This window comes from Haliotis rufescens, unplaced genomic scaffold, assembly GCF_023055435.1.
Source record: "Haliotis rufescens isolate VD_foot unplaced genomic scaffold, xgHalRufe1.0.p SCAF_13, whole genome shotgun sequence".
Classification (NCBI taxonomy): domain Eukaryota; kingdom Metazoa; phylum Mollusca; class Gastropoda; order Lepetellida; family Haliotidae; genus Haliotis; species Haliotis rufescens.
The window spans coordinates 4,864,095-4,877,958 of record NW_025963813.1 but is presented as its reverse complement, the minus strand read 5'-3'; the positions used below and the strand labels follow the sequence as shown (position 1 = coordinate 4,877,958).

Genomic DNA, 13,864 nt, shown 5'->3' with positions numbered 1-13,864 from the left:
TTCCTATTGTCGATCTTAACCATGGCAATCTACACAAATGTAAACTTTTCTTTGGGAGTGAATTGTTAATTTACTATGGATATTCATGGAATTGAATCGATGCGTTATCAACATTAAAAAATGATACACTGATATCGCGAAATATATACAACTCAACATTTGCTTAGCACCAAATAGTCATTGGTGTGGACCTCAGCAATTGTCGAGTGGTATACAACGACATCCCTACATCTCAGCAATGTTACATACATCTTCCCGAGGCAAGAGAGTTAACTGACTGTATAAGTTTCAGTTTCCACCCTTGCCGAACTAGGCAGGTATTATGGAGTTACATTTTGGCTGGACTAATAAGTCCAATCAAAATCGCGCAAATAAATCGAAATCCGGTTAGTAAACTGTGGTGCAGATTTCGGTCGACTGCAGGATTTGCAAAGCATGTGCACCGCCAACTCGTTGTCAACAGATATTTTCCAAGTCTTTTCATGTTTTTTATCAAGGTGCTCATGTGGTTTGATGCACTTCGCGATGTAAGACCAGTTTTATCACAATATAGGTCTTGATTATCGATCAGATCGTCTTGACTGGGTGCCGCTATTTTGTTTGAAACAAATGCAAGTGATACAAGAGGTTGAATCTGATTGGTCCATAGGAGAGGCATAGAAGGGACATAACTCGTAAAAACCACTGGTGGGGCTACGATCGAGCCCAGGAATTCCAGCCTAGTTCGGCAAGGGGGGAAACTGGACTTTTAAAGTCAGTTAACTCTCTTGCCTTGGGAAGATGTGTAACATAATGCTCACACACACACATATACATAAGCTTGTATGTGATAACCCATCGGATCTTCGCAAAATATAAAAAATGTCATCCCACTTACCCTCATCCTTTAAGAAAACCCTCAACAAGTTACCTGACAAAAAGGATGAAGTTTGCAATATTGATGACACCTCAGCTCTAAGTTGCTTCAAGAACTGAGTTAACAGAAAAGGCATTTACACAAGAACCATCGTGACCCTACCACACATCAGTCCGACAATGAATACCACTCCCACGATTCCACAGAAAGTCTATCTGGAATCTTCAAAAACATTCATAAATGGGAAAAAAGTGCTCCTCTATTTAACATTGCTGTATTCCTCATCGAAAGTCTACAATTGTCTGTAGGATGGATCAACTCTGTAGACACAATAATCTGACTCGGTGCCACTGACGAAAACACTTCATTGTTGAAACCACCTTAAACATGTTTAATTTGTTAATAGAATATTCGAAACAAAAACAGCATTTCCAAGAATGCTGCCAAGGCACCATCTTTCAATGTGTAAAATGCTATTGAATAAATAAATAATATTATTCGCAAAAAAAAACAAGATCAGAAAATATAAACAAACCATAATTTGCTTACTTTGTGTAAACAGATGTTACTGGGCTCTCCAACATTCTCACAAATCAAAAGAATTTGAATCTCACAGATTGTTCACAGAACGCAATAATGTGAATAACAAAAAACGCCATGACTTGAACAACACACAGAATGCTATAATGGGAATCACACATCATGTAACTCACACCAAACACATGTTTTTGTAATGTGAATCACACCAGATATCAATTTAAATCACGCAAAGATACTGCAATGTGAATCACACCAAAAAAACATCGAAATGTGAATCACACCTGGAACTCCATCAGTGTGATCAGGAATGTATTGTTAGCAAAGAATTTTTATTTTGTCATACACTGAAAGGTGGATTCAACAGAAGAAAATATTTGTCAGTTATTAACCAAGGATCAGTATTCCAGAGGAAATGAGGTCAGTTGATTGCCAATGATTCTAGAAACACAGGTGAGAGATTATCTCCACAATGCTGATAGTTCTGTGTGCACACAGGTATAAACAGGATCAACCAAGCCTCAGAGAAATATGCTCGGCTCAGGCATCCACTCACAATCTGAAACAAAAAACAACACAAATAAAAAAAACCTGACAAAACAGTCAGAAAGATGGGCAAAAAAAAACAAACACTGGTTCAGACACAGACTTTTAAAACACCAGTCACTAGTTTGACCAATTTTATGTGCATGTGACAGATTGCTGTACCACGTCTACCGGAAATCTGAATAATATTTTTATTGCCCGAAGTAGAAATGAAATGTGTGAATGTTGTTTTGTGCAATTAATAAGAGGCAGTAAAAAAGCTGTAAGATAAGTTTGAAATTTTTGGAGATATCACCTCCCCACCCAAACTAAATATGTTTTAAATTGTATACTCATTCTGCATTACTCCTTATTGCACCAGACATAGCAATGAACTATAAGTAAAAAAATTAACCTGTAACAAATACTGACAAAAATTGCAACTACTTACTATAAATTATAAAGACATTATTCCCGATCTCTGCGAATCCTTGGTCTAGGTTCAGGTAGTGCTGCCATCTGCCGGCCAGTCCTAACATTGCCGATGGGGTTGTGCCGGGCACGGCGGTGATCCATTCCTCGCGCCATGTGACGCGTCTTCTCTTGCCACTCACGGTCAAAGGTTGGGGCTTCCTCTGTAAACATGACATCAAGTGTCCATCAAAAATGTACTACAGTACATAACACCATCACAAGCAAAGAATAGGACAAAAATTTCCCTTGACATAACTGGCAGAATTCTCCCCCGAGTGAAAGGTAAACAAAATACACCAGTGGGTGGGTGAAAGATGACAAACGAAGCAGTCAGCAATATTCCAGGTACATCCTGGCAAGCTGTAAATATTTAAATCTGGGCCAGGCAAACCAGAGACAACAATCCTTGCCTTAAGTGTACCATGACACACATTGAGCCAAGTCAAAGAGTTATTCAGCTTCGACAAACATTGGATACTGTGACTTGGAATCCTCATGGGAAAAAGTAAAAATAAAGAGGAAGGATTGGTTTAGAGTACCCAAATATCAGAGCATAACTACCACCAGACAAAAGCCTTGGCTGTTAAAGCTTGTATGCAACCAGCCTTGTTTTGCTCGTTGTCCAATGCAAATGTTCCAGTCTGTTCATAATCAAGTCTGGATTAGACAAACCAGTGATTGATAATGTGAGCAATAACTCACAGTCTGGCTTCGAGGACATGCAATCAATCAAGAAGCAAAAACCAAGTCTGACCACCAGTTCCATTCAGTTGCTTCTGACAACCAGCCTATTCTAACCCAGATTCCCCTCAGGGATGTAGGTGACCTTGGTTACAAACATTGTGACATCCTACCCTCCTCCAGGTTGATGTACTCTTGGTTTTCATTCCGATCCCCGGTATGCCTGTTCTGTGACCTCTCGATGATGTGGGCGCGGTCATTGATGTGGTGACCAATTGCTATCTTCTCAACTCCTGACTCAGTGTCACGCACTGTGCGGCGAGTTTCCTTCACCTGCAATATCATAACCATCACAGTTTTTCACCTAGTCTTTAACAACCAAGAGTCATCACGAACCAATATTTTTGAGTCTCGAGCACAATTTTTTAACAACTAAATTTCAACATGTTCTTGCCCACAAGATATTGATCACAAAAAATAACATTCTTGCAATTGAAACACATCATCAGGCCATGGAAAATGAAGTTTTTTGATATTGAAAACCTGTTCTTGCCCAAAACACACCATTACTTGTTCAAAAGTCTAGCCATCTGTCTCGTGGGGTACAAGTAAACTCCTGTACCCTGCTAGTGACACAGGTACACAGATCAAGTGAGAATAGAATCAGTGTTTGTAAGGTGCACTCACCCCGCCTGGTGCCTGTCGTGTCGATGAAGTGGCCTGGTACACCTGTGGTGCCTGCCCTTGACCATTGTTGCTGAACTGTACATACGATGACTGGGTGAACATGTGGCTGTTGGGAGTGGCTACTGCTGGCTGACCCTGGAACAGGTTACAGTCATGCAAATACTGAACGGAATCAAAAGGACATTGTCTGGACTGCTTCATGGTCTTAACATTGGTTACATACGTTTGCAAACATCCTTCTCAAATTCAATAGGAACAGTTCTGTGATGCATTCCACAAAAGTCCTATTATTAACACTACAACTATTGTAAATTTCTCAAAAGGTTCATGCAAACATAGTCTTGATAAGGTTCTCTTTCTGTCTCACAATCTCAGTTATTATTGAGTCCATACACCATGTACATGAGAAAACATGTCTAATAGCAATTAAACATGTTGGCAATAGATGTGTTGGGGGTAGGAGACAAGGCAATTTGGGAAAAATGTGTTATTTTGATCAAATTGGTCAGTGAAATACAAGTCACAAAGCCATAACATAAGTTAATACTATAAACCATGAGTAGGAAATTTGTTTTTTCCGATTTGGAATACTTACTGACATTTGCTGCTGAAATGGGGTCTGAATATTCACCCCTGAGCAGACCTCAATAAAACCCTGCATCTTGGTTAAAGACATTGCTAAATAGATTATAAACTTTTGTAAAACTATGAAGCTAAAGGACTTTTCAAGAGAGAACTCTTTATCAAGCCTGCGCATGTGGAAATGGCTGAGTATGTGTTCCACTTACAAATGATCTGTGCATATCATCCATCATTTTACGCATGTTTCGGAACATATCCCCAAATCCAAAATCAGCAGCTCCAAACATGCCGAAGGGAACCATCTGATTCTCTCTGGTGTTTCTGCGTTGTTGGTGTCTTCGGACATGAGGGTGGACTGGGGCCGCCTCCAGCATGTTGTGATGATGCATTGTGGGGAACGGGTTCATCAACTGTTGCATCTGCTGCATTTGCTGACGGTGGCCACTGTCAACAAAACAATGTTTTATTAGGTTGAAGATCCTATGTGTTGTTTGAGTATTGTTTTGTTTGTTATTTATCAACGCACTCAGCAATATTCTAGCGACGTGACAGCGGCCTGTACACAATTGAGTTTGGGCTAGACTATCACTAGTATCAGGTTACTGATATCAGAGTACAATGACATGCTACAAACCAAGTCAGTGAGCCACGATTTGGTTGCCTCTTGCGACCAGCATAGGTTCTAACCGATTCCCAACAGGGATGTAGTGCTTGAGACAGAGAAAGGGAGTGAGAGTGAATGTCACATGCCACAGTGAGCAATATTAGTTATTTCCATGATTATCTGATGAGAACAGTTTACATCCAGGCAGCCTGCAAATTCATCATTGATTATAAGGGATTACACATCATTGTATGTCTGATTGGGAAAGCTGTCAGCTGCATGTGCAGCAAGCCATGTGCTGCTCACTATGAGCTGTACCTAAGACAGCTGTACATCATAACCTTTCATATGATTATTTATTACCCAAAGTAGACACATGCAGGAACAATGATACGTTTACATTAACATGCAGGGGTTGAGCATGTTGAATGTTGTGAACGTCATAAGTCGTGAAAGTTTGAATACACCAAACAAAAGTCATTAACCATGTAAAAACTGACATGGAGGTAGGAAGGGTTTAAAACTTAATTCAAGCCCTCCCAATCATTGACAATGACATATTTTGTTTGTTTAACATCACACCAACACGCACCACAAAACTGATTGCGGGTTATTTTACAAGACAATTCTATACATTACCGATACACAAAATCTCTGCATGTTACAAAATCCCTCGCATTACAATTTACAGGATTGTAAACTGGTATTGTAAATCATGAAGACCAGTTATGGAGTCCGACCACATGATACAACATGTTAATAATTTGATACACAGGGAATTTATTTTATGTGTTAATGTCATGGTCAGAATGACCTAACATTAAAGTTACTCCAGGGATTGTATACTGTCACACATCTCGCCTCCTAGCTACAGCTCAGTAACCCTCCAAACCCTTTACCATGTTGACATGCAGTCAGTAACAGATCATAATAATGGACCAGGAATCTCAAATTAGTTGAGTTGCAATATGGCAATATTCCAGCTATTCATGATTAACCAGTATTAACCCTGTGTTAAGGTGGTATGTAAACAATCAAGTCTGGATAAGGCAAATCAGTGGTTCAAGAATCTACCAGAACTTGCAATCTGGCAATATTCTAGCTACGTCAGGGTGGCCTATAAACATTCAAATCTGAACCAGGAAAATCAGTGGTGAATAGCATGTACACAGTGTTCAAAATTCAACATGTTCAAGAGATGTCAAGGACACTTTGTCATGTTTTTTGTTGTTGTTGTTTTTTGTTTGTTTTGGGGTTGTTGTTGTTTTTTGGGGGGGGGGGTGGGCATAGCCCTAATCATTTCAATTTCTTTGTTAAAAGTTGTAGGGAATCGCTTAATTCAAATACCATAGTAGGAAATGTCAAGGACTGCAAGGTTAGAAATTTACACTAGTCCATTAACCCGGGGCTGGTACGAATTCCTGTAGGCTGGTATAAAATTCCATATTTCCCCATAATTTTTACATTACAAGGGCATTTTATCTTTACTTGGGCTAGTGAAGCTTTTGAGTCAAGTTCTAACCCTGGCACTGACGTTATCAAGGTAAGATGCTCTACAGAAAACCCCACCTTTATTGAAACCAGGTGTTAATTTTTGTGACAGATCTACATGCTGATGTTGATCCTTGCTTTAGTTTGAACATTTGGAAACAACATTGAAAACATGAAAATGATAAATACATGTTAGTTGTTCAGGTCACACTCAGCATTAGTCCAGCCATATGATCAGCCTATAAACATGTCTGGTCAGGACCAGACAATCCAGTGATTGTTTCATAAGAAAGAGCCTACCCAGGTAGGTACCACTGCATAATGTGTATGCCATGAAAACAATATTGGCGAATTGACTGATTTTTCAACATGTAATTTTATGTAAAAGCAATACCAGAAACGAAAATCTACCCATCAGAAAGGAGGAAATGATAGCTCTAGAGAGAAACCCTTACCTAAGCAAGTTCATCAAACAAGACACAACAAGCCTCTGTCAATATTTGTACCCGATGATCTCCCATCACAGGACACTCCTTGTTCTACCCAGTCATAGTGTAAGCATGGTAAGTGCAAGCTAATGCATACATTACCTCTTCAGATCAATGCTGTCTCACTCTGCAACCTTTCTTACACGATCACAACTGTGTCACACTGGCTATTCACGAATGTATGTATACATAATAAGCACAACGTAAGCATAATACTCACATCCTACAATCGTTGAATGTGACACGTGTCTCCTCGTTGATATATGTTGTTTCTTCACTCAAAAACTGTCGCCACAAAAAACTAGGATGGTCTGTGACATAGGAGAACATTCTTCCCATGCTATGCTACATATTTGCCAATATGATTTCATTCAGATTCACCTACGCGTCTTTCAAACGACTGAGCGGTTTGTACTTCTAGCCCCAGGCTGAATATAATCACTGATGCATGTCCGCTGTACCATGAAGATATATTGTGTCGAGGTCAAATGGAATGTGTGATCACGTGTGCCTTAAAAGTAGTTAATAATTCATGTCTTGGCACAACAAGAGTCACACTTTTCTATTCACACAGTCGTCGGCCAACCATGCCTAAAATAGCTTCTTTGTGAGTGAGAGTATTGACATGATTGAGACTGTTCCTGGGTTAATGAGAACATACAGTTTGCAACAAAACAGACTACATACACTCTTGTCTGGTATTCATCAAGATCCTATGATTATGTGCAACAGTATTAATTTCCACTTGCGTGTAAACAATAACTTGTTTATTCTGGCTCTGTCGTCTTTGAGCATGTTGAGTGTGAGGTGTTCGTAGAATGTGAATATTACTGGTTATCCAACTCATTCCAGAATTCATCACATGATAACATTCAATGATGCAACAAAAACAACAATGACAACTGTTACCATGGTTACCATCAACATTCTATTTTTAGCAATTGTTCACACCATCAGGAGATGAACATGTACAAGAATACAAATACACGGTGGCAAAATGAAAGTGGAAGTGGAATTTCCATTCTCGACTCATATTTGACAAGAGTCACAAGAGACAAACTTCAGCTATTATCAGATTATATAATCTTATTTCCAAAAAATTAAAATGGACAGAACATAGCACAAGCAAGTTTTGTTTTTGTTTAACTCTGCACTCAGCAATATTCCAGCTATGTGAGTTTATTAAACATTGAAGAAAGTGCAGGACCTGGGACAAGTAGGGTGTTGACCATGTAGATGTTGATAATAACAGTTATTACCATAGAGTGACAGAAATTGGCACCAGTCCTGCAGTGCCAAACTACCCAATTGACACAACATGGGGTTATCTGGAAATGGCGCCAATCAGTGCGTTTGTAATTTTATTTTGACGTCATCGCTATGTTTATGGTACAGTTTGTACTGGTAGTTAAATTCCTTTCCATGCAAACAAAAGAAAGAGAAAGTATGGTCCATGTCTTAAATGACACAATCATGCACATAAGAGCATGACATCATGACTATGTTGATTAGGGGTGACTGTTTGGGCTAGTTTCACTATTGCGACTGTACTGCAATAGACACATGATAGAAGCCCACACAAATTGCAATCATGGCAATTGGCTTGATAACCATATTAATCAATGTACATGACATATTAATCAATGTATATGCCATGAATAAAGTTGGATATTTTCCTCCCTGTCTCTACTCAAAACAAAGAATAGAAACTTTATTCTGAAGTTGAACACAGGCAGGATTAGAATTCGCATCAATTATTTTTTATTTCTAACTAATTGAAGCTATCGATTTTAATGCATACCATTGACAATACTACAGATGTACACCACATGTACATGATGTAAAACAGCGTACAAATAAAATTAACGTTCCAATGAATCCTTTTGGAAAATAATCAGGAATATAGGAGTATAATCATTCAAAGACCTTTTCAAATGTAACAATTATGTAACAAATGGTAATGTATTATATATAATATCCATACTTAAAGTTTATGGACTGTCTGCTCAAGCCATGAGTCTGCAAATTCTGTTTGGTCCATTGAGCTCACTCATAAATAGTCCATGTGATAACTATATTGAAAATTATGCTTAGAGCCATGTTCTGGCAAGTAGACTTGAAGGTTTTTGGCACAGACTCTGACCTTATACATGAATCACGATGAACATCTACGCAAGGCCACAACAATAACCCAAACCTAACCACGCTCACACATACAAGCCCAGCCCAAATACCCGTGAGGGGAATCAAACATGGGCCTTTGGCGTGATGAGCAACTGCCACTCGGCTAGCCCACTGTCAATGTATCAGTCACTTTATGGTCTGGATGACAAAAGACTCAACATTCCGACCCAGCTTCATGCAACTGGGTAGCTTGCTACAGCGTCATGCAGGTATAGGATATGAAAACAAAATTGGCAAGTTGATGCCGAAATGGCAAGCTGGACATAAGGTGAGGAATCAAACAAGCACAGCTAATCAGACACAACACAGCTATCAGACACAACACAGCTATCAAACAAGACAGCAATCAGACAAGCAAGTGAGACAAGAGACTAGCTGTACAACAGCAATGTTTAGTGTACTGTGATGTAAGAAGATAGTCTGCATGTGAACAACCAAGACTTCAGTATATTGAGATAAGAGAGGAACTAAAATGAACAGGTGATCAGGACAGAAATGTGATGAGCACTTGCCAAGATACCAACTATCAGTGGAATGTTTCACTCGGGGGGGGGGGAGGTTTGCAGTCTAACAACAGAAGTGTACCAATCGAGTCAAGACCATAGCACTAATAGCATGAATATACTCTTCAACAACTCAAGTTGGCTCACTTTTGAGAAGCTTACTGTTTGGGGACTGATAATTTAACAGGCAATATAGCGAATGTTATCATGTTTGGTTATGTTAGACATGTTACAAACAGAATATTTTTCGGTCGCTTTACTCAATATGCTCAAAGAAATAACCCTTTTCTTTGAAAGGAGGATTTCTGGAGTGTAAAACATGTAAAATGTATCCTGCACTTTCTAGAACAAAAAAAATCCCAGCTCCTCTTCCGGCCCCCCTACAGGTTTTTTCAAATGTTCTTCCAGACTGCACACTTGCAGCAATTCCGCACAATAACATAAAAAAAGCTTATGGTTTCAAACTCTCGAGACTTTTCATGCACACAATAATGTGTTCGTAATAATTGCAAACAATATACTGAATGAAAGGACTACCTGTTTGGGTTTAACATAATGTGACAAAAAAATGTGATTTCTATTAATACATATGCTAGCCTATTCTTCTGTAATACGCTACTCTTCTGTAATATGCTACTCTTCATTCCTCATGTAACATCCCGGTAGTACATGTAGTTGAGTTCTCTTATTGATGATGTCACCCTACTGAAGTTATTTGAAAGAAGTCAAGCGATTGGATACTATTGTACTTGAAAAGTATGTTGTTTACATGGATGAAATACTGATGCTCCACTATAGGGTTTGTGTATTGGTATATAAAACATATTCCAATAAATTGCAAAATGGAGAGCTGTATTGCGATACATATTGCAATACCTATTGGGGCCCTACACATATTTGTACTGTGCAAATGGTACTTCTTCATTCAATAATCCAGACTTCAGATTGCGAGATGTATGGGACAGACAAAAGAGACTATGTATCATGTTATCAATTTGAAATGTTAATGTAAACAGCATGAAGTGTGTGCTGTTACATGGTTTAGATAGGAACTGAATCCATCTAGTGAGTGAGTGAATGTTGTTTTATGCCACAATCAGCAATGGTCCAGCTATATGACGACTGTCTGTAAATAATTGAGTCTGGACCAGACAATCCAGTGATTGGTATCATGATTGATCCACGTAAGAGAGATAAAATGACATGCATCAACTACGGTAAGTCAGCGAGCCTGACCACCTGACCCCGTAGTCACCTATTATGGCAAGCACGAGTTGCTGAAGACTTATTCTACCCTGATTCTTCATGGGTCCCAAGTCTATCTAAAGGCCCCTAGAAAGTAGATGTAATTTTATATAATCATAAATCTTCTGTGACCGTATTGGAAAATATCAATACACAAGGGTAGTATTAGGATATGTGTATTGCTGACAGTCATATTGCAATTCGTAGGTATAACAGTTATACTGCAACCCCCAAGCATGCACACTATAGACATGATAGAACATCCTGATATGGAGAGGAAAACCAGATACATGAACTTTATTATGTTTATTTTGATGCAATGTCACAGTACAATTAATGGTGTTGACAGTGTTAACAATGGTTGCATGACAAGCTGAACATGTCACCTTGTTTACCAAATTAACCAAATGGCTAAAATTTTGGCTAAATCAGTACTATGCTTGTCAATTTTTGTGAAAAATATGGCTACAGCACATGCACATCAAGGCAAATAAACAAATCAATCAAGGTGCGGATTACAAGGCAAAATGAGCATTATTTAACCTGTGATAGCGGTTGTGGTCCCATGGTACAGTGTTGGCGAGTTACTACACTTGTAGTTAGAATAGACAAGACAAGCTTCAAGGTGGCAATGCTAGTATGATCCTCTGCATCTGGTACAGTTCAGTACTTCCCATATTAATGCCATACCCAAAGTTATCCACATTAAAATTAACTAAAAGTTCCATGATACATGTAATTTGAAAATATTTTATCATTGATTTCACAACAATTCTTGGAAACGGAAATAATCCTATCAGCATAATATGGACCATGGTGATGAACTTGGATATACACTTTGATTATACAGATTTTGTCCCTTGATAGTCATGTTAACACAGGGGTGGAAAAACCTGTCATGTAAATCACTACCTTTGTATTGCATCTGTATCAAAATGATCAACTGGAAAGACAGATAGCCTAAAACACTTTGTTCTTTGACTTTTGAAATTTTACACTATTATTATTATCATTATTTTAAGTACAATACGTAACAATAAATTAAGGAAAATAATTCATACATCTTGCCCAGAACGTTATTGGACAGACAAGTATAATGGGCGTCAAATGATCACACAAGGCTAGTTGGGGCTCGCGATATAACGAGTAGGCCCTCGTCAGCTTGGGTGTATACACCATACACGAGTTCCACTTTTCTGTGGATAGTTGTTACATCAGAAATAAAAATATGTACGACTTCATTGTCAAATACAGTGTTGTGTCCTAATGGTTTATATTAGCTGAACAATGGGTATATACGTCACAGTAATCTACTAAGGAAAACAACTCGGGAAAATTCTTCGAGATCGTGTGCAGGTGGTCGCGATTCCGGACATATCGCTTAGCTTGTGTGGATTTATGGGTCATAATACTTACGCAAAGAATGGATCCTCTTCAAAGAATGATCCCCCAAGCATTTCGTCGCCTTTCGAACTGTATGCTCGAACAATTAAGAAGACTATTTCCACGACAAATGTTGCGATATACTTCTGTAGTGACCTTTCGTTAACAATTTTGACAACTGTCATCAAAACATGCGCACAACGTCACAATTTTAAACCAATGAAATGCATCGTTCTGTCAATGAACTGTATTATAAAGGTTTTAGCTATTGGTCAAATTACATCGTACGGAAATGTACATATATGGAAGTTTCCGACACAACATTAACATCGGTCTTTTCCGCCACTTGACGTGAGATTTTGAAGAAGGCTGTGAATGGTTATCATGCTGAGAATACAGATCGTCTGCCACATATGATCAGAATCTCGAGTTGTTGGCGTTACACATGATCATTTCAAAAGAACAATGAGAACAAATTGTGGTTAAAGAAAATGAAGTCATTCATGTTCTAATCAGGTAAAGATATAAGTTTGTGACATCAACACTGGAAACGTTACTTCTGATCGTCTCAAGAAGTAAATGTAGCAATTTAACCAGTTCCTCTATGCTGTTCCCTCAGTGCGTTGTAGATGCGGGCTTGTGCAGCAGAGGGACAATGTTGAAAACACAGCAAAGGAAACAACATCATGACATCATGTTCTAAATGCATCACTGCTTTCGACCTTTCTTCCACCACAAATAAATGTCGGAGATGAATTGATTATTTCTTTCAATGTCAATACTTGGAGAAGGAAAGAACCTGTTATTTGTCACATGTCTACAGTGTGAAGCCGAACTTTCCTAAAGTTGCTCCTATAAGCAACCGTCAAACCGAAGTATGTCGTGCCAAAGAAAACTATTTACGATGTATAATGCCAACTTCTGTTTATTACAATTTGCCGGTACTGTATCACTGTTTAAACCTAATTCATTATTTGTGGAATAAACTTTGATTGATTGATTGATTGACAGACGTGAGAGCGCTGGTAGCTTGAGGAAGAAATCCAAATTAGATACAGGTCTAAAATTATGCTACCATTTACTCCCGGTCATGAAACTACCTACAGATTTTTTTAAATCATTTTTTGTCTTGTCAATATAAAAGAAATGCGTCCAGACAATTTCTTCATTTTCGCGAAATGAACAAATCGAGACTTGTTTAATTATTATAGATCTGCTTAAGAACTTTCGGAAAATTTTGTTTCGGAAAATTTTGTTTCAGTATTTGTATGAGAGACTAGTCCATCGATTTTGGTTTTCCCTCAGTATTTGGTGTTGTTACGTGTTAAAAAGGCGGAAGTGGGGAAAGAAAAGTCTAATTTACATTCACACGAACATATCTGATAATTTCATAAAGATTTCTAAAACCTTTGGGGGCACGGGTGGCCCAGTTGTCAAAGGCGCCGCAGAGTTGCGTCCCTTGGGCACGCCAGAAACCAATGATTGTGGGTTCGAATCCCGGTTCGCCCCGATTATGTTTGTCAGCACCATACCCGTGCTGGTGGGTTTCACCGAAGTGGTAAACGTCTGAGACCTGCATCACTCCGGGCTTTCCTCCCACATTCAGCTGACACGCCGCGATATA

General features: G+C 38.7%; 1 protein-coding gene across 1 annotated transcript; it reads right to left on the bottom strand.

Annotated features, from left to right (window-relative positions):
- Positions 1-692: 692 nt before the first annotated feature.
- LOC124152349 (myeloid leukemia factor 2-like) lies at positions 693-12,434 on the bottom strand. The gene is made up of 6 exons (XM_046525266.2): positions 12,274-12,434; positions 4,549-4,786; positions 3,761-3,895; positions 3,247-3,406; positions 2,370-2,553; positions 693-1,952 (listed from the first exon to the last, which is right to left on the bottom strand). Exons 1-5 carry the CDS (start codon positions 12,423-12,425, stop codon positions 2,387-2,389), a joined length of 852 nt encoding a protein of 283 aa, XP_046381222.1. The 5' UTR covers positions 12,426-12,434; the 3' UTR covers positions 693-1,952; positions 2,370-2,386.
- Positions 12,435-13,864: the final 1,430 nt, after the last annotated feature.